Source organism: Aplysia californica, unplaced genomic scaffold, assembly GCF_000002075.1.
Source record: "Aplysia californica isolate F4 #8 unplaced genomic scaffold, AplCal3.0 scaffold00374, whole genome shotgun sequence".
NCBI lineage: Eukaryota > Metazoa > Mollusca > Gastropoda > Aplysiida > Aplysiidae > Aplysia > Aplysia californica.
The window spans coordinates 571,542-593,852 of record NW_004797644.1 but is presented as its reverse complement, the minus strand read 5'-3'; the positions used below and the strand labels follow the sequence as shown (position 1 = coordinate 593,852).

General features: G+C 38.9%; 1 protein-coding gene across 1 annotated transcript in view; it reads right to left on the bottom strand.

Moving 5' to 3' along the window:
* Positions 1–3,094: 3,094 nt before the first annotated feature.
* Positions 3,095–22,311, bottom strand: part of LOC101860753 (tetratricopeptide repeat protein 12) — a gene marked incomplete in the record, with an annotated part of 34,221 nt that continues 15,004 nt past the window's right edge. Inside the window, 10 exon segments of the mRNA XM_013085448.2 lie at positions 3,095–3,499; positions 6,923–7,050; positions 7,340–7,434; positions 8,214–8,310; positions 9,977–10,249; positions 16,098–16,229; positions 16,832–16,895; positions 18,521–18,613; positions 19,847–20,027; positions 21,285–21,379. Of these exon segments, the coding sequence (XP_012940902.1) occupies positions 3,430–3,499; positions 6,923–7,050; positions 7,340–7,434; positions 8,214–8,310; positions 9,977–10,249; positions 16,098–16,229; positions 16,832–16,895; positions 18,521–18,613; positions 19,847–20,027; positions 21,285–21,379 (1,228 nt within the window).

Below are 22,311 nucleotides of genomic sequence, written 5' to 3'. Positions count from 1 at the left end.
CCTTTTTCAAACCTTCCTTGATCTTAGCTACCGTCATTTGCTCTTTTCTCTAGAGATCTTTTTCTAGAACGACTATATTATATGTATACCCGGTAAGACTTTGTGGAGACACCACATGCTGCTGTGATGATGCAGAAGTCTACTACCAGCTGTCAAATTAATGTATGTTGTATGTCATTAATTAATGGAGTCATGGATTATGTTTATGTGACTTGTAACGTTCTACTACCAGCTGTCACATTAGTGTATGTATGTTCTAGGTCATGAATTATGTTTATGTGACTTGTTGTAGCGTTCTACTACCAGTTAGCTGTCACATTAATATATGTTGTTTGTCATGAATTATGTTTGTGCGACTTGTAGCGTGCCAGCCATTGTGACCCCCATGACCTTTGCTGTAACATACCGTATGTATATATATATATATATATATATATATATATATATATATATATATATATATATACACACACACATATATCTATATTAAGAGATGTGAATAAACTGCTTGTAATCTAAAACCTGCCATGAGTTTATTGATGATTGATGGGTGTCATCATAGTTTTGATGCACTGTCTTCCATGAAATTGAAAGTGTACTTCTTTCCTATCAAATCCTTGTCAGTCCTTATCTCTCCTCTTTAGGCCATTCCCAAAGGGGGGACATTTCTCATTCTAATGCACAGTAGAATTGTAAATGGGCTGGTCCAACAATGTCATGCTCATAACTGTGCCTGAGCTACGACTAGGAACTGCTGCTTTTTCTTTCCTAATCCTTACTATCGTCATTTACCTCTACTTCTTTTGTATGTTTGTCACACTCTTGTGACCCGCTATTTCCGGGGTGCCTTGATAGTTGAAGCAGACTTTGTGCTGTTGAAGCTAGAGAAGTGAGCCGAGTAAGTCTGATTCCCTGTAAGGACTTCTCTGTTGACATCCACCCCTTGGTGCTCATATGACCTTATGCTGTTGGGAGCGCCGTAAAACCTCTACTAAAACTACTAAACTATACTTTCTTTTTTTGAGTTTGTTATTCCCTTGTAACACCTCCAATCTTCGGCAATTGTATGTCCTAATGTGTTGCAAACTATCTGAGGCTCAGCAACAAATTCTTTTCTACAGGGTAGTCCAAAAGTGAAAAAAAATCCATCTGAGGATGTTTGGTGGGTGCAATGTTGTGGTTTGCTCCTTCTTTCCCATCAAATATCCGTCGTCCTTATTTATTTGTGTGTTCAAGTCTAGTAACACCTCTGATCTTTGGCATGTATATATGATGACCAACTTTTGTTGCAAGTGCCGTAAAACTCTTAGTAAAACTGAAAACGCCATCTGAGGGCGAGTCAAAGAGAAAAGAAAAAGAATTTTTTATGTTGTGAGCTGGCTACCATTCCTGTATAAACCAGGGATTGAACTAGAAATCTTGGTATAGCTTGTTCACTTTCGTCTTACTGCTTAAAAAAATTCTGGCTCATTTATTTATTTACTTATGCCCACGAAACTTTGCATGGCACTTCTGCTGGTCAGCGACCAAACAAAAATAATTTTTTAAAAAAATCTTGATCCAGTAATAAAAAAGTTTTTCTATTTGGGCCGCTCTTTAGATGCATGCACAGGATCACACTAAAATAAATGGCTCACTGTAACCTTGCCAACAAATTGCTCATTTTTAGACAGTGACACCACCCTACCCCCACATTTCAGTGTAAAGTTGTCGACTTCATCCCCCAGCTTTCTTGACAGCTCTACATGTTCCACATGAGTCTCGAAAATCACTCGCCCCTTCTTCTGAATCTTATTTCTTAGTCTTAGGTGTGCGATAAGGAGTGGCGCTGAGGAAAATATGTCAACTATTAAATGTTTTAGGTTTGTCATAAACCCACCCCATTATTTTTTAGACCCGCTTTAGGCATACATAAAAAAAAGCGTGTTGGAACTGTAGTTAGCAGTGACCTTTATGAATGGGCTTTTAGATTCTTTTAAAAAAAAAAATAGCAGAGGGTTTTACGGCGCTTGCAACTGCATAAGGTCATATGAGCGCCAAGGGGTGGGTGTCAACAGAGAAGTCTTTACAGGGAATCAGACTTAGACTGCTCACCTCTCTAGTAGCTTCAACAGCACAAGGTCTGCTTCGACTATCAAAGCACCCCAATATAGCAGGTCACAAGAGTGTGACAAACATACAAAGAAGTAGAGGAAAAATGACAATAGTAAGGATTAGGAAGGAAAAAGCAGCAGTTTCCTGTTGTAGATCAGGCACAGTTATGAGCATGACATGAATCAGCCCATTTTTCTACTGTGCTTGAACGAGAAATGTCCACCCTTTGGGAATGACCTAAAGACACTACAGTCAGTGGCACTACCCTGGGGTTTTTTTAGATTCTGTCACATATCCAACTTTTAGACCCATATGCAAAGATCTGAGAAGATTAAACAGAGTGATTTTTATTTTACCTTGTTTTAACCGTGGTCAGACAAAAGTGAACAAGCTATAGTTGGGAATAGGAGGCAAACGTTTTACCTCTTGGCCTGCAAAACCTCAGGAAATTTTCATTCAATTTTATTAGTCAGCTTTACTTACTCTTTTTTAAACTATTTACCGCCTCATCTCGGCGATTGGCGATGTTTACCACCAAGTTTCTTTGGATTTTCCCCAAAATATGATGGCAAAGTGTTAAGGGTGAGATTGATAATAATAATAAAAGAGAGCATTTGTATAGAGCAACTTCCCGCTCAACAGCAAGCTCTGTGAGCTTCACAATCCTAGCAGATCTGATAGCATTCTTTAACAATCTCAACTTCCTGGGAAGCATACAGTGCAAGCTGCCATTATAGGCGCTAAAAGACTGACAAACTGACAAGATCTTTCGCTGTCTATACCCTGGTAGACCCAATTCCACCTAGCTGAAGTGAGGAAAATTCATGTAAAGTGCTTTTTCCAAGGACATGTCGGGCCTGCGATTCGAACCCCTGAAACCGCAACCTCTCGATTACAAGTTCGGTAGCCTAACCACTAGGCCACCGACGCCACCGAAAACAGGAAGACTCAAGGTAAAAAAAGCGATACACCCCCAACAAAAAAGGAGACAAAGAAAATGTTACAGTTTTATTTAACAATTATTTTATTGAACAATTTTATTCTCAACTGGTTACACTTTCAACAAGCAGCAAACAATACGTAATTTATACCCCCCCCCCCCCCCCCCACACACACACAAAAGCATGAACCCCCCCCCCAAAAAAAAACACAACTAGGACTAGGACCATATCTGTATCATTTTCACCTGCCTATCCACCCTTGCTGCTCATATGACCTTATGCAGTAGCGAGCGCTGTAAAACCTCTGCTTAAACTAAAAAAACCCCCCCCCCCAAAAAAACGAATGAAGAAATCTAAGTCCCTCAGCACAGCAAGACAAGCTTTCGTTCGTCCATCACTTGACGTGTTTCATACAAGAGTGGAGAATCTCAATCCCGTGTAGCTCTCGCAGGCGCTCTAGATGTCTGAAAAAATAAAATGGTCATTTTTAAGCACAAGGGGGCTATCCTGAAAAATGCGGTTTTGAGAAAATTGGAGGTAAAGTTTTTGGACCCTTGTTCAGTTGCTTTAAAAGACAAGGAGAGTTTTTTCTATAACCAAACAAATATACAAAAGGTTCGGATATCTCCAACGATTACCAACACACCATCCAGCACAACGTGCCTACGTAAAAAAATTCGATGGCAACAAGGCTAGAGGGCGACCGAGAAAGACCTGGATAGATGGAGTCAGGGAAACATTAACCACCCACGGCATCCCCCTGACCCAAGCTCTCCGGCTGGCGACAGAGAGACGTCTCTTTCTTCCTGCGACACCCAAAAGGGTATAAGCGGCGGATAAAAGTAAAAAGTAAAGTTCAGTTGCTTTAAAATACAAGGAGAGTTTTCTCTATAACCAAACAAATATACACACCAATGAAACCAAACTTCTGCTATAGGTAGGGGAATGCCCACTTTATGTGTTGGTCAAGATTTCTGGAAATCCCTGAAATCTGGTTATTAGCCCGCTTGTCCTTAAAAGCGACCAAATATACTCAGGGTGATAATGCTACAAACGTGTGGTGGCATTGAGGTGAAATCAGGTACTTGTCAAAGTAATGAAATCAAAGAAACTGGCGTTTTCGTACCAATTGGACACATTTTTTCGAAATTTTGTTTAAAATCATGTGCTTGTCAAAATAATGAAATCAAAGAAACTGGCATTTTTCTACGAATTGAGACATTTTTTTTCTAATAACCTTTTAAAAACTTGTATGTCCAGTAAATGGTCTAATATTTCTCTATTCTTAACTCTATTCTTAAATACAGAAAATCAGCGGGACATTTATGTTGCATTGGGTGCTCTGAAAACCTGGATATGCCGAAGAATTTGTTTTTTCCCTAGCTCATCAAATAGTACTCTTAGGGTGGGGAATGAGGTTGTGGAGTTGAACTGTGTTTTATCTATTATCTATTTGTGGTGACCGAATTTTGCTATTCAAAAGGCTTTTTATTGGCTGCATCGATCGACATGCGCTTTTCGCCAAAAGATTCTATAAAATACTCTCCAGATCATGACGCCCTTCGTTTTTTCAGTTTGAAGACAGTTTTGCTGCAAAAAGCTAAATTTCTTTATTTCGCCGACCGCTTTTGTAGACTGACGCTTCTGTCACTGTAAATTTAGAAAAGGAGGTTTCCGTTCACTAACCGAGCGCAGTTTTGAGAGTACAGATCTAAACCTTCTAATTTGTGCATCTTTCAAGATTTATTTCTCCATTACAGTAGAATGTAATTCTATCATAGACATAAGCCAAAGACTTTAGGCTAACGTTAATGCACTGATCATTCCTTTGATCGAAAGGGGGCCCAGCTTGTAATATGTAAAATAATATTGAGGCATCGTGGTGGAATCAGGCGCTTGTAAAAAAAAATGAAATCGGTTAAACAGGCATTTTCCCGCCATTCACTATAAGGCAATTTTTATTGAATTTTTGCTTTTTGGCTCAACCCCTTTTATTTCCATACCATATAAAAACACATTTCCAATTGAAGTTTACTGAAAAACGCTGATTAATTAAAGACACAAAATTTGTCATTTTTCAGTTGTCAAGGACTCTCTAGCTAGTAGTATTAGAAAAACCAAACTTTGGCTGCCGTTTTTTCGCTAATTTTACCACTGAAACCAGGCAACTTCACCTCCTTCAATTGCAAATATACCGAGTTGCAAAAGTTCTGTCACACCCATTATATTACGATAATTTTCTATATAGAATAAGAATTTCAGTAAAAGTTAAAAGTATGACTTGTGGGACTTATGAGACTTCTTGTGCAAGAGCAGACCAATCATAAACCGGAAGTAGAACAGGGACAAAGTGTTGGTATTGATTTCTCTCGGTCTGTGTTGATATCAACGCTTCCTACACACACAATTTGCTTTCAATCACATAGACAATGTGTAAACACACCTTACACACTATAAAATTCCGTACTTTTTAACGGTTGGGTACCTTTTTCTCCTGTTTTCAAAATTTATAAAAATGATAAACTCAGAAAATAAAGGGGCCGTGTGTATGATAAATTCTTTAATAGCGCGTTCTGCATTTGCAAGACACGTAAATGTTTGCAGAGGAATCATCTAACCCTTGAACAAACGTTTTAACACCACTAGAACTGACCAAGACAAGCTGAGACGTAGCCAACCAAGGGCGACAACTCGACATTAGAATTGGGTTATTGTCAACACCCATGTTCAAAACCCATTCCAACTTAGTGCAGAGACTGCCAGGCACTTCGGACTGTCTTGAAACATCATTATTGGACATTTTTAAGATCGTGGATTACGTGATTATCGCCCTTTATATGTAACCATTCTAACCCTGTTTCATGGAAGAAATCGCCAAATTTTGGCAAAACAACATTGTCCGTAAAACTAAAGACGTTGGTAAAGTGTTCTTTTCAGCAATGGTTAAGGTTTTTAATTCGTAGCATTGATGGAGGAGAAAAAGTGTTCAAAAGAAGAGAAGAGAAATGTCACAAATCTAACGTCCCCCAAGAGGCCCAAAGGTGGCTGAAATGTGATGGTAGGTGGTGGAATCTCTGCTTTTATCGTATACATTTAGTTAGTTTTCAAAGCAATCTCAAATAACGACATTATTGTGACGAAATTCTTCGTCACAGTGAATACGCTACATGGCACAGATGATGGAATCGGCTAACAAGACAACGCCCAACCACAAATGGCTACGATGAATGAAAACTTCTTCCAAACACATCAAATCGTTGTTCTGGACTGGCCTGCAAGATCCACAAGCCATAACCTAACAGAACATCTGTAAGATGACCTTGACTGGAGGATAAGAAACAGGCCGCACTCAGTACAAACTGGTCAGGAACTGAAGGCTGCACTTCACAAGGAATGGCAGGGGATTCTTCAGACACCCATAAGGACTTCAATTCAGCCAATGAACAGATGTTTTGTATCAGTAATTCAAGCTAGAAGAGGCCACACGCCATACTGGGCAAACTTTGATTTGGATTTTGCAAGAGTCAGTGTGAATAAAATTATCCCCCTTGAACAAAGAAAGACATTTGTCAATTCTTTTTATGTCATGCTGGCAGAAAATGAATAAAGATCGCGGGTACCAAATTTCTCTTGGCTATGCTGAGTAGTAAATGAGTTATGGTACTTTTAAGGTGGGTGTGACAAAACTTTTGCAACTCGGTATATCTCTACTTTATTTCAAGATAGATGGGTATTTTATTCCTCGAAAGCAAGGCGAATAAAAAAGCTTTCAGATGATACCAATAACTCCACATGCCTAAAAATTGACGAGCGACCGATTGTACCACGCGGCCTCATTTATTGTAAAACAAAATGAGAAAACCGAGGAGGACATCAAGATCTCCCACCTGGCATCCCCTTGAGCCAGTTTCCCGATGAGAATGGCACAGTTTGACTGAACGTTCGGCTTGCGACCGTCCCGCGCCAGAACAAGCAGACGCTGGATGATGTTTGTCTTGGTCAGTTTGGAGCACACCTGTGGGCAGAGATAAAGAATGGTACTGGTGGTACTGGTATTGTATCACAAGCATTCAAAGTAATAATAACCATAATAATGAGGACAATGATGATGATGATGATGATGATAATAATAATAATAATAATAATACTAATATAATAATAATAATGATGATGATGATGATAACAATAAAAATAATAATAATAATAAATAATAATAATAATAATAATAATATAATAATGAAGATAACAATAATAATAATAACAATAATAATAAAAATAATAATTATAGTATTAATAATAATGACCTTATCCACAGCACAGATGTGAGACAGACACAGAGCACAATTTCCTAGGGTGTTCTCGTCTTCACTGTTCAGCAAGTTCAGTAGCAAGGAAGTCCCTGCAGCCAACAGAAAAAAACAAAGGAGAACATGCAATTTTGTCACGTCAACTTTTAGGGTGAGGTGATTTTTCGTTTGGTTGAGGAATGAGAAACTGTATAGTGTGAGGAGATTTTTTTGTTTGGTTGAGAAATGAGAAGTACTTTAATTAAGGTGAGGTGATTTTTGGCTGTGTTGAAAAATGAGAAAAAAGTACTTTAAGGTGAGGTGATTTTTCGTTTGGTTAAGAAATGAGAAATAGTTTAGGGTGAGGTGATTTTTAATTTGGTTGAAGAATTAGAAATTGTTTTGAGTGAGGTCATTTTTTTTGTTGCCTTGAGAAATGAGAAGTACTTTAAATTAAGGTGAAGTGATTTTTCGTTTGGTTGAGAAATGAGAAATTATCAAGGGTGAGGAGATTTTTTTGTTTGGTTAAAAAATGAGAAATTGTTCTGGGTGAGGTGGTTTTTTATAAAATTTGGTTGAAAAGTGAGAAGTACTTTAAGGTGAGGTGATGTTTTGTTAAGTAGAGAAATGAGAAATGGTCTAGGGTGAGGTGATTTTTCGTTTGATTGAGAAATGAGAAGTTGCATACAGCTGTCATTTTAAAAAGTACAGTATATATGCAGATTTTACAATTTTGCAGGAGAGCCAGAATCTCCACCCCTTATCTCTCCTTCCCTCCCTCCCCCCTTTCCTCTCTCTCTCTCCCCCTCTCCCTCCCCCTCTCCCTCCCCCTTCCTTATCTCCACCCCCTATCCTCTTTCCTTCCCTCCCTCCCCTTCCTCCCTCCACCTACCTTTGTTATCAGCCACCACCTGACGTACACTACCACTGTCTCTAGTGAGAGCCGTCAGACATTTGAGGGCAGATTTCTCCTTGACTGAGTCACCACACTGAGGGCAATGATGATAATAACAATAATAATAATAATCTTCGTCATCATTGTCATCATCATCCTCATCATCATCGTCATCATCATCATAATAATAATGATAAGCAACAATAATAATAGTAATAAAAATAAAAATAATAATAATTATTATAAAAATAATATTATTAATTATTTAATTCACTCACTGCCAGGCATTTCTGTGCAGGGTAACTGAGGAATGCCAGGTTTTCGGGACCTTTTTCAAAACCTCACTGTGACCTTATTATTTTGTGTACAGCATTGAACTTTTCCACAAACAATGACATTGAAACATACTCAACAAATCCAAAAAAAATTTTGTGATACCTTTATCATGTGAAATTTTATGAGTTTGTGAATATGTGGCAAAATCGAGAGAAAAACCTTTTATATAACATTTAGGTGCTCGGTACATTCAGTCAATATTCATGCCTTTATATCTTTGTCTCTGCAAGAAATAGATGTTGTATCAACTGACAAATGTTGAAGAGTCACTATGAAAAGATATCTGACAAATTGCAGGACGGGGCATGGCCACTGGGGGAGGGGTGCCAATATTTGAAGTTTGTTGTGTAGACCTAGGACTAGGAGGGTCTATGTCAGCTGTATTCCCATCATTTGGGGTCTAAATCTATGTTGTGTGATCTTTGACGTTTGCGTGACGGCCTGAACTGGGACTGGGAAGCATCGGATCATTGGTCTGAGCACGGGGAACACCCGATTCTAGATCTAGGCCTAGATCTAGCACAAATTTCATCTTCACTTGTGTCCGCACTTCTCCTATTTCCTTTCCTAACTCCTTATCAACTCAGTATGATGGTTCATCATCACTATCATCTGCTAAAAGATCTAAATCTGACCCTTTATTGATGAATGGGTCCATCAATTCAAATGTTCCAACCTCGTTGATAAGCCGACGCCATCGTAACTGAGCGTCAGTAGTTTTTAGTTTGTTTCGGGTGAGTTCGAAAAAGTCAGATTTTTAAGTAACTTATTCAAGGGAAGTTACTGCAACAATGCGGAATCAAAACTAAACTGGCTTATGTCGCCTACTTCCGACTGCCAAGCCCGAAACACATCGGGGAATGTTTGAAAAATAGTAGTAAAAACGCACCCGACGGGTTTCGGGTTTGGCAGGCAGCAGTCTATGCGGTTCACCCGACAGGGTTCGGGCATGGCAGTGAGTGAGTTAATAATAATGATAATAATAATAAAAATGATGATGGTGATAATAATAATGGTAATATGATAACGACAACAACAATCATAACCATAAAAATAATAATGATAATAATAATAATAATAATAAAATAATAACAACAATAAATAGAATTTGCTAGCAGGAATTCTCACTCAACAGCAAGCTCTATGTACTTTACAATCTATATTATGACCTCAGCAGATTTGACAGTACTCTGAAATACAGTCAAACACAAAGGTGTCACAAAGGTTAGGTGCACCCACTCACATACGCACAACAAGACAGTTGGCCCTGACAGAGAAGCCTGTCTTCTAAATGATCTGATTTTTTTGGTGAAGGTGTAAAAACACCTAGATTAAAATAGAAAACAAAAGAAAACCAAAACAACAACAAAAAAACCCAAGGGGAAGGCTACATCATTGATACATTCACCAAACAACAGTGCTACCTTCAAAAGGTTGAGAATCGTAACCACCCTCTCTCCTTCACTCATGAAACCCACAGCGGCTGAATTGTGCGGCAAGATATTGCTCAGGACCGCCAGTGACCTTGACACTGCCACATCAGAGGCACTTTCTGACGTCATGACGGCATAGCAGGCTGACGAAACGTCAGGAGACACATCGGAGAGCTGAGCCGACGCCACACCCGTGCTGATGTTGACCAAGAGGCCGCTGACCGACTCCAGGGGAGAAGAAAGTTTTCCCTCCGAAAAACTTTGCTGTCGACAAGATTTAAGATGTGACATTTTAATAATAATTATCACATGAGATATACAATTTATTGACTTAATATAAGATGAGATGTTTACTGACTGTAGATAAGATGTGATAAAATTATACTATATGTGAGGCAGTGTGGTGAAATCAGGCGCTCGTCAAAAAAAACGAAATTGGAGAAACAGGCATTTTTTCGCCAGTTGGGCAACTTTTATCAAATTTTTGTTTTTGTGATCAACAACTTTTATGACTATATAAAAACATTTTTCCATGTGAATTTTACTGAAAAACGTTGATAAAAGGCATAAAATATGTACATTTTCAGTTTTTAAAGGCCCTTAAGCTATTGAAGTTATCAAACTTTGGCGACCATTTTCTCGCTACTTTTAACTCTGAAATAAAGTGACCCACACTTCCTTCAATTTCATATACATGTATCTCGACTTCTTTTCAAAGTGGATGGGTATTCTTTTCAACCAAAGCAAGGCAAATAAACAAGTTTTAAAATGATGCAGCTAACTTCATACGTCCAAAAATTGACGTGCGCCTGATTCCACAGCGTGGTGACACATATATACTTTTAAAATTGACTAAATATATGTTCAAATATATATATATATCTAGATAAGATGAGAAAAAATTATATTTTACTGACTAAAGATGAGATAACATACACACTTCACTGACATAAAATAAAATGAGATATATATACTTTATTGACAAAAGACAACTTGAGATATATATCGTCGGCCTTGTGATAAAACCGGCTAACCCCAGCGAGGTAAATTTTACAGGAGAAGGAAAAAACTGTTTTATTTCAAAACAAACGTGTCTAACGATAAATCAATGCTTTAAACAGTTATAAAAACACTTTACCGAACAATTGTAGACCTTTTTTTTCTTAAAAAATCGCTTTTAATGAAACTGCGTGGGTTAGACGGTTATGTTGCTCAAATTTTCCCCGATAAAACCGACCAACCCTCAATTTTGTGGGTTGGCCGGTTTTATCAGGAAGCCACTGCTGGCCACCAGTTTGGTTGAGTGCAGCCAAGCCACACTTGATTGTAACGTATTTGATCAGTTCTTCAATCGTCGTGATCTTTTGTAGAAGAAGATAAAAGAAGAAGAAGAAGAAGAAGAAGAAGAAGAAGAAGAAGAAGAAGAAGAAGAAGAAGAAGAAGAAGAAGAAGAAGAAGAAGAAGAAGAAGAAGAAGAAGAAGAAGAAGAAGAAGAAAAAGAAGAAGAAGAAGAAGAAGAAGAAGAAGAAGAAGAAGAAGAAGAAGAAGAAAAAGATTGAAGAAGGAGGAGGAGGAGGAGGAGGAGGAGGAGGAGGAGGAGGAGGAGGAGGAGGAGGAGGAGGAGGAGGAGGAGGAGGAGGAGGAGGAGGAGAAAAAGAAGAAAAATTCTGGCAAAAACAGCAGTCACAAATTGGAACATTTAATGGAAGTAGAAGAAGCAGAACACAGCAATGGGTATATTAATTATATTTGAAGTAGAAGAACAGGAGGTTTGAATGGTAAGGGAGAGCAGCTACAGCAACAACAACAAAAACAACAACCACAACAACAAAAACAAAAACAAAAGTAGTAGCAGTAGCATCAGCAGGCCTTTAGAATTTATGACAGTGTCTGACACGGTACTATTGGCACTGGGTGGCCTTTCAAATGCCTGGAAAAAAGTAATACTAAGAAAGAAATGAAAGCAGAAAGCCACAGAGAAGCTCTGCTACCTCAGCAATGGTTTGAGTGAAGTTGGCTTCATAATAATAAATTATTATTATACAAAAAGACTTTGTAGGTGTCAAAGAATGCGCCAACTTTCTTCAAGGTGCATGGCTTGACAACTACTATATTATTGAGTTTTCTCAACAATAGAAGAGCATGTCTGTCCCACTCTGTGTCCTGTGGCTATAACAAGGCAATACGACAAAAGTTACCATTGTTTTGAAAGACTCAACAATATTCGAATTTGACTTGATCGCTTTCAAACGTCTTACTGAGGCAAAGTTTCATGGTAATTGTGGTAGCATCGTGGTAGGACCGCCTTCAACTCCAGTAGATGTTTAAACTGGTTGGCAGTTATCTTCAATCTGTCTTTCAGAGAGGTCCAGCAGTAACCGTCGTACATTGGGTGTTCAGCTTTTTGGTCCTTGCAGCGCCTGCCATCCATCCTCAAAGTTCAGCTTGTACTGAATTTTAAAGTATGGAGTGCACTTTGAAGCCTGCAAGTCAGTGACAGTCGGATCGCCTTCTTTTCTACCTGGACGGATTGTTTAGTGCTCTCCGACCTTTACGAAATCTTTGAAAAAGCTGTGGCCCAGGTACATAACTTCTTAGGACCTGGGGATGCGTCTGGCTTGGAGCACGATGTTCACGTAGTCCATTGGGATGTATATCAGTGCGTTTTGGAGCGATCGCTCAATAGTGGCCCTTGGTGAGAATTTCTGCTCAACTGTGATGTCAAGCTCTTTGGCCACCGAGGCCATTGCACTCACCAGGGTGGCAATTTCTGTTTTAGTAGTTGCACCAATCACTGCAGATGATGAATTGGTTGAAGTCAGTCACTTGCAATCTAAGGTAGTGAGTCAAACATGATGAAAACTGTTGGAGTTCAGACCACTTTCACTTTCATCCAGGACATATCATCTGGCGTCTCTGGTGGCAAGATCCTAAATCGTAAAATTATGTACAGCCAGTTTTGTTTTATAATATAAGGCGGGTGTCAGTGATGGTGCCAGGAGGACGCGCTGGGTCTTCATACAAAGGACACACACTTTGTTCTGGGTTCAGTGCAGCCTCCCTGTCCTTCTCCTTCTCTGCTCGAGCTGCAGCTTTCCTCATATTCATAAATTAAAATTATTGATGAGCTGTACATTCTATTTCTGTGAGGTTTCCAGACTGACTCAAAGCTGGTGCAAATGTCGCACTGCTCTTTTTTGGTTGAAAGAAAACCCAAATTGTTTTTCTTGAAGTTTTGGCAGAACACTTGATAGCTCAATGTTTTTTCTGTCTCTCTGCTCATTTCTCCATGTATACTCGATGCAGATCTGACGTTTTCTGGATTGTCATCTGTACACAGGAGGATTTCTTCCTAAGTTTGTCCAAAATTACTCTTTATGGAACAACTTGTCACCCTTGGCTCTCTCGTGGTGGGCATGATGTGTTCTTGGGGGGGGGGGGCTCTTGTTCTTTTTTCGGAGAAGACACTTTAAATAAACCAGTGGGTCAGGCCTGCAGTGTTCGTGAAGATTGGTTAACAAACAGGTGTTCTTTGACCATTGACTCTTTTAAGTGGTATTGAAGGGTGTAATTTCTCCTTGGGTTTACACTTGCTGTGTAAGATCACTTTTTGTCTATCCTGTTTATCATGGCATACACGTAGGCTCTCTTTTCTTTCCAAGAGGGTGAGCAGTAATGTCATTGCATTTTGTACCAACCAGTTTACAACTGCAAAGTACGTTAAGTTCACACCCTGCTCGCTTTGTGCCTTGACAGGTGTAGAGGCATTCCCAGTTCTTTCAAACTCTTCCTTTTGTTACCCTTCCTATCGTTTTCATGCCGTGTCCTTTTTGCAGAGATCAATGGTGACAAAACTGTTGCATTATCAGCTGATGTGACATTAGCTTGGTAATGTTGATCACTTTCCACTGCGCTGAGGGTCAGAGGTGACGCAGCAAGAATAGCATCATCTTATTGAATGTTATAGCGTTATGTAAGTTAAGGTTTGACATAAGGATAAAGCATTATGTTATGACACTGAGAAAATAATCTAAACAAAACACAAACGAAATGAACTTTCAAAGAGAGTCGAAAGATGTTTCAGAAAGTAATGACTGCAATAAACACTGCAAATGAAGAAAGAAGCACTTTAAAAAAACATTGAACGTTAGGGGCTGACAGTGTGCTGGACAGGTCCCACATTTTTTCTTTGGAGTGAGTTAGTAAAGAATGAAATTCTATCGACTTCGTCCATTCAATTGTGAAGGAAAAAATGATTAGGAGAAGACACAGTAGTCCGAATAAGGGAAAATGCCTTCACAATTCGGTGACTTTCCAGTACATGTGGACATAATAAGTAGTTTCATATAAAACAAAATCCATGAAGATGCATTTGAAACACCAGCGTTGTCACGAGATAAACAGTTTTGTGGGAACAGTGGGGAGTTTTAGTCATTAATAACATTATCAGCAGCATTAAAACGAAGAAAAAAGAGGAAACGACAAGATCTATTTAACTCCCCAATGAAACCAACAAGAAATATTACTCAAATATTCCTTTTTTGGAGAGCTCCCACGGTTAAGTGAGCGAATTCTGGACTATTACAGGTCTGAATCTGATGTCAAACGAAGTCCGGAGAGGAGTCAAAGCCGGGGTTAGTCGGTAACGTAGCAAGTGGCCCCTCATTGTTAGCGCGATAAAAACAGCCAACCCTCATTCCCTCCCTCGCAGGTGGGATAGTCGGAGTTATCGGGCTAAAATCCGATGGGTGCCGGGTTATACGGTTTTATTTCTGATGTTTTAAAGGCATTTCTACACAAAATTATGATCTGTCTTTGAGTGAGCATATGAAATGGACAATTTACTATCGATAGGGCCAATAAAATTTTTTTTGAAATTTTGTGGGTTAGTCGGTTTTATCACTAGGCCGACGATATGTGAAGAATCGTGCTGAAATCAGGCAACTGACAAAATAATGAAATCGAAGAAACTGGCATTTTTTTGCCCGAAATGGCATTTTTTATCCAATTCTTATTTTTTGACTCAACACCTTTAACACATTACACCCTAAGGGCCTGGACGGGAAGTCCATTGTTAGATCCTAAGCAAGGGGAAAGAACCCACCTCCTGTGAATACAGGCCTTTAAAAAACACATTTTAAAAATACTAAACAAACTCCAAAAATCCTGAAAAAATAAAAGTTAAAACGAATAATGAATTTTAGTTTCAGAAAAATCTAACTTTATGTAGGCGCAAACTGTTGGAAATGTTGTAACTTTAGTTCAATCGGGGTGTCTGACCCGTCACTCTCACTCTCAGCCTCGCGGTCGGGCCCTAGATCTAAATTCTAGATTTTCTACGTCTGATCAGTCTGAATCGCCCCAAACTCTTGCTACAACGTTTTCATCAAAATCTGAGTCATCTGATTTGCCATATGCTTGTTTGTGCTCATATCCATCGTTATTTCCTTTTTCGAACTCAATTGTGTTGCTTTTCAACAAGTCGAGACACCTACGAAGTGTCGGTAACGCGATCGCACTTCTACCGGCTCTAATACTAAAACGACTGGCCCGAAAAATTTCGTTTTGGTATCAAACGAAAGAAGAAACTTTTTGCAATAACTATGCGAATCAAAATCTTGGCCCCGGAGTCTCGTCAAGGCGAGACTTCGTTTCTGAAGATGCTAGGTTGGCGCGGGCGGTTCCGGGCGAGTCAGGGTGGAGCGCGTAAGGGAATTCGCAGGTGGTCGCGGGCGAGTTAGGGTGTGATCCATTAAAAAGCACATTTCTGAAAAACTTTAATTTAAGGTATAAAAAAGGTAAATTTGCAATTTTCAAGGACTCTCAAGCTTTGGAAGTCAAGTAACTTTGGTGGTAATATTCTCGCTAATTTTACCTCTGAAACTAGGCGACCCCCACCTCCTTCACTTGCAAATATTTCCACTTCTATTCATAATAAAAGAGCATTTTTTCCACCAAAAGCAAGATAAAAGAACAATCTTTAAGTAAGACGATACCAATAACTCCACATGCTCCAAAATTGACAAGCGCCTGATTCCAGAGCGTCGCGTCACATATTATACTTTAAGACCCCCAACAACATGAACGAGAGAACTAAGGATCACAATCTCACCATCAGTCTCGCTGAAGTCTCCCACAGAATCGGTTGGGCGGCCATCTTGTTCCTTACGATGGGATCTCCTGCCAAGTTGGTGGCGCTGGAAGCAGCGAGCCCAGCTATCTGTGCGCTTGTCTTATTGCTGCTCTGTAATTTTGAAAAAAAGAAAGAAAGAAAACAGAAAAATAGAAAAAAGAAAGAAAAAAAGAAAGGAAAATAGAAAGAAAGCAAAAAAGAAAAAGAGAAAGAAAGGAAGAAAGAAAAAAACCAAGAAAGAAAAAATGAAAGAAGGAAACGAAGAAAGAAAGAAAGAAAAAAAGAAGAAAGGAAGAAAGAAAGAAAGATAGAGAAATAAAAATACCTTTCACTTATCCGTGTGAGAAAATTAACAATACAATGACATGCATAAGCAAGAAGCATAAGCCCAGAAAGCAAAATGTTTCAGGAAAGAAAAAAAAAACCAAACTGTTACTGTTTCATTCTTTTAACAATTAAACTTAAACCTAATTTACATCTAATCTTTTCTTGTCCTTTTCAACAATCAGAATCTAAATTTTGACAAGATAAGATAAGATAATACTTTATTATCCCAGAGGGAAATTTTCCTTAGCAGTAGAGGACAGTTAAAACACATGTAGGTACACATAAAAATTTAAATTATATATTATTACTCTCATTAAAATTCAGTATGAAAAAAGAAGTAAAAAAAACCTTCAGAGAATAAATGATAAAGCAACTCTTAGTCTTACCAACAAATTTTCAAATTCAGGCAGGATCTTCACTTCAATGTTGTCACGTAATAGAGTCTTCACCCTGAAAAGCAAAACAGAATAACCTATGGATAGTCTCACTTAGCATATAGCCTATTTAATCATCCATGTTGTTTTGGTGGTGTCCCTTCTAGAAACTATATATAGCAGCTTCTTTGTTTGAGTCTTAGATTTTGAGTCAAAGGGTCACATATAATAATAATAATAATAATAATAAAAACAATAATGAAAACAATAATAATGATGAAAACAATAATAATAATAATAATAAAGATAATAACAATTATAAACAGAATTCATACAGCGCAAATTCCCGCTCAGCAGTAAGCTCTATCCACTTTACAAATCTGTATCATTATCCCAGCAGACCGGACAGTATTCTAGAATAATCTCAACTTCAAGGGAAGCATACAGAGCAAGCTGCCATATATACTGGTGATAAAACATTAACATACTGACAAGAATTTTCGTTGTCTATGGCCCGGTACCCATTCACACCTGGGTGAAGAGATGAAATTTTCTGCGTGGCGTCTTTCCCAAGGACACAACGATGGGCCTGAGCCTTGAACCCCTGTATCCTCAGCCTCACGATTACGAGTTCGGTAGCCTACCCAATGGACTACCCATGTCACATATATGTCACTGTGCGATGGAATCAGGCGCTCGTCAATTCTTGGGCATACGAAGTTATCAGTATCATCATAAACCTTGTTGATTTGTCTTGCATTTGGGGCAAAAAATACCCATCTGTCTTCAATAGAAATCGATATATTTGCGATTGTAGGAGCTGGGGGTCGCCTGATTTCAGAGGTAAAATTAGCGAGAAAATGACAGCCAAATTTAGTGATTTCTAAAGCTGGAGAGCCACCGAAAACGGTCAATTTGAATGCCTTTAATCAACTCTTTTCAATAAAATCCCCACAGCAATGTTTTCAATGGACATACAAGGCATGAATCAAAAATTTTAAATTAGATAAAAATTGCCAAAATAGACTGAAACATGGTAGTTTCTTTAATTTCATTATTTTGACGAGCGCCTGATTTCACCACCAAGCCTTGCATATGTCACGGTGCGGTGGAATCAGGGGCTCAACAATTTTTGGGCATATGGAGTTATTAGTATTATCATAAATCTCTTTGATTTGTCTTGCATTTGGCGGAAATATACCCATCTATCTGGAATAGAAGTCAATATATTTGCAATTGAAGGAGCTGGGGGTTGCCTGATTTCAGAGGCAAAATGAAAGAGAAAATGGCGGCCAAAGTATGGTAACTTCAATAGCTAAATTAAGAGTTCTTGAAAAGTGCAAATGTACAGACTTTGTGCTTTTAATCAACATTTTTCAGTAAAATTCACATGGAAATGTGTTTTTACATTGACATAAAGGGCGTTGTGCCAAAAAACAGAAATTATTCCATAAAAATTGATAAACTGGCAGAAAACGGCTTGTTTCTTCTATTTCATTATTTCGACGAGCGCTTGTTTCCATCACGATATCTCACATACTCTAAGGTATCGAATAAGTCCCCCCCCACAACCCCCCGCTTTTGTTCCAACCCCCCTGTTTATTAATTTTGGACCATTTGCCCCCCCATCCCCCCCACCTTTTATTTGATATCTTAGAGTACATTAGTTTAAATGTTCCACAATTTTTAGTTTCCACTCACTTCTTTTCCAGAGCGATGTTGTTCAACACGGCCGCTGCTGTGTCTGTGTAGCTGGAAGGTTTCACCATCAGGGGGAGTAATGCTGATATAAGTCTGAGGGTAAAAGGCAAATGGTTGCTTTTAAGGACAAGCGGGCTAACGCAGATTTCGGGGGTTTCCAGAAATCTTGACATACACCAAAAGTGGGCATTGCCCTACCTATAGGAGAAGTTTGGTTTCAGCGGTGTGTATATTTGCTTGGTTATAGAGAAAACTCTTCTTGTCTTTTAAAGAAACTGAACAGGGAGCAAAAACTTTACCTTCGATTTTCTCAAAGCAGCATTTTTCGGGATAGCCCCCTTGCGCTTAAATGCGACCAATTCTCATAATTCTATCAAAATTTTCACTATAACTCCTTATCTCCAGCAAGCCGCTTTGCAGTTGAAGCCGCTGTGCCAGTGAGCCGCTGGCAGTGGCTCAGGTACATTCCTGTACGCCAACTTCGACGGACATCAAATTACTTTTCGGCAATAGCCAAAAATATGTCTCTTTTTGTGGTGTATTTGATTGTTTTTGGTTGTGGCAGGGGGTTAGGCCTAGCCTATTGTATTGTTTGGCTGAAAGTGTGAGAGTGAGTAAAGTGTGAGTCTGTGTTCAGTTGTATTGTTTGCAAGTTGATAAAAGTCTGAGTTGCTACTGGTGGGACTTTGAGAGGAGAGAGTTGTATCAAGGCAGAGGAGGCCTGCTGACAGTATAGGTTGTGAAAAAGGCTAGTTAGAGCCTCGGTTCAGTTGTGCGTGAAGTGTGAGATTCCAATCCAACGCATCGAGGCCCCAAAGCTGCGGAAGGAATCACAACACAGAGCAGAAGAACAGGTTTGGCTAATTCCTATTATAGTGGCATGTGACAGAAGGTTAGTAGTGTTAAATCTTTGTTTTATGTTCCAAGTAACAACACTTTTACCAGGTGTTTATTCATTAGAAGAAGAACTGTCGAAATAGGTTCACTTGTGTTGATTAAATGACCAGTTTAGTGAAGTATATGTCAATTTTAGATTTCTACCAAAAGAGGGCCCCGGTATAGTGGGTTTATCCCCCCTTGGAGTTGAGGAATTAATCAAAGTGAATAACTAACAATGGGCAAAATTAAAGTATTCACAGACTATAGAGGTGTGTCCTTGAACACGGTAAGATAATCCTAGCTTAAAAAGGGCATAACCTCAGAATCGTTTAAAGTAGATATTATAAATTCAAGCTGGATCGATAACAACAACAACAACATCAATTCAAGAGTTTCCCTTTCAGAATGCAATAAAGTGACATAAGATTTCTTTTCTCTCTTTCTCACCTGTGGATGTCGTACTTTGCCACGATGACCCCCCGACCTGCATCTGTGAGCGAGGTCTCATGCAGGAGGTTGAGGCAGCTTGTGCGTAGCAGTCGACCCTGACCTTTGAACTTGGCCTCGAGGATCACGATCATCTGTTCAGGGAAGCCTGGAAGTTGCATGAGCTTTTGCTGGCTCGTCTCTGATGAGAAAAAAAAATGGAATTGAGGAAATTATGCATGAAAATTCAGAAAGTTGTGTGTGAAAATAAGATGAAATAAGATGAAACAAGATAACATGGGATGAACTTTACTGATTGACACAAAGAGCTTAATATCTTTGCCATCTTTTCTGATTTCTTCCATCCTGACACGTCCATTTTGCAGCCTGACCACTTATTACATATGTGCTGTTTGCTAGATTCACCTGTAAAATGTTATTAAATGTAAATGTACTTTCTATTGACCTATCAAACATCTATTGTCCTTATCTCTTCTCCTTTTGTTTTTTGCACTTGTAACACCTCTAATCTTCGAAAACCGCCTTCACAGGGGGATTGAGCATCCTGATGCAGGTGTATTTACCAAACATATTTCAGCTAAAAATATGGTCTAAAACGCCTGTCATCGAGAAAAAAACATTAGCAAATGGAAATGAGCAGCAAGTAAAAGAATGTTTATTTTTATCATACAACTAAGTCATTAACTCCTTCAACACCAAGCAAGCCAGAAACTTCAAGTGTACTTTAATCATACTTTGATTGGGGTTTAGATTGGGTCTGGCAATGAAATGGTTAACCTTATTAATGTCCGTGGTAAACTTGCACTTGTCAGGGTAAAGTCTTAGGAAAAAGGATGTTTCTTTAGATGTAAGAAATGAGTATATGTTAATACAAAGACCAGAAAACGATATATATTTGACAAGCTTTTTGAAAAAGTTATAAAATATGGTGAAAAAAAAATCTATGACTTTGACATTTCTCCCCTAAAATCGGCCAGATATCTCTGAAACTGCTGAGTACTCGCAAAGCCATTTTCACTGACCTGTAGAGTGGCGGCTGCCGGTGGTTCTAAAATAAAGAACAATCTTTTTCATTCCTCTTGCTCAAAAAGAGTTCTAATAACCACAGGAGGTTCTTCTTTTAAAAATGAGAGCACGTTCGTTCAGCGTCGGCATTTTCTGGGTTTGTGTAGACTGTTTTCGGAAACTGCTAATTTAATCAGCAGTAACAATTGGCAGTAACAGTCTGGTGGCAAAGAAAGTATTGATCTAATCGGCCCTTGCCAGTAATAGGTTTAACAGTGTAGAGACAACTCGCGACCTCAATGCTTTCTTGTCGTATCTCCATTTTATTAAACATTGAAAATGTGACGTCTTCTTAAACTCAGTCTTCACTGTTTTCACTGTTATAAAAAAATGGAGATACGACAAAAAAGCACTGAGGTCGCGAACTACTGACCATTGTCTTTGCAGGCAGAGGTCAGCATATCCAGAGCAGCAGAGACCAGGTCTCGCTCTTCCCTGGACAGACTGGTCGGAGAGGACGACAGACACCTGTGGAGAGGTCAACAGGTACAAAGTCAGGCACATTAGTTTTTAAAAATTACCAACACGCCATCCAGCCCAATGTGCCTACATAAAAAAATTCAATGGCAACAAGGCTAGAAGGCGACAGAGAAAGACCTGGATAGATGGAGTCAGGGAAACACTAACAACTTATGGCATCCCCCTGGCCCAAGCTCTGCGGCTGGTGGCAGAGAGACGTCTCTTTCTTCCCGCAACACCCATAAGGGGCGGATAAAAGAAAGAAAGAAGTTAGAGTTTTAATGCACTTGCAACACAATATAAGGTCATATAAGAGCCGAAGATTAATTAAAGTGTTACAAGAGAGTAATGAACATAAAAATGAAGGAGGAGAGATCTGGAAGATAGATGTTTGGTAGGAAAGAAGAAGCAAACCACACCAGAGCACCTGCCAACTACCCGTTAAGTCATGGATATCTCAAGAATAAGATAAAAAAGATAACATGAGATATAAATATTGTACTAGAAGACCAGATAAGGTAAGATGAGATAAAGTATGAAAAATGTAAGATAAGAATGTATGATAAAGTGAGACAAAATAAAATCTAACCTTTGTCTTAAGCGATTCAACAACATAGCACCAACATATATCATTGCAACATGTTTGTCGAGTACATATCCTGCATTCCCAGTATACATTCGTTGTTTCAGCATAGATTTTTTTATTTGTGCAGTTCAGATACAAGTGGCTGTGTGTTATCACTAATGTGTACGTGGGTGTGTGTTCAAATTTTTGTGGGACTGACTGTCAGTTCTCAATTATGTACTGGAGAGAAAGAGAAAGAGAGGGGCAGAGACAGAGAGAGGGGGGCAGAGAGAGAGACAGAGAGAGGGGGGCATAGAGAGATAGAGATAGAGAGAGAGAGAGAGAGATAGAGAGAGAGAGAGAGAGAGAGAAAGAG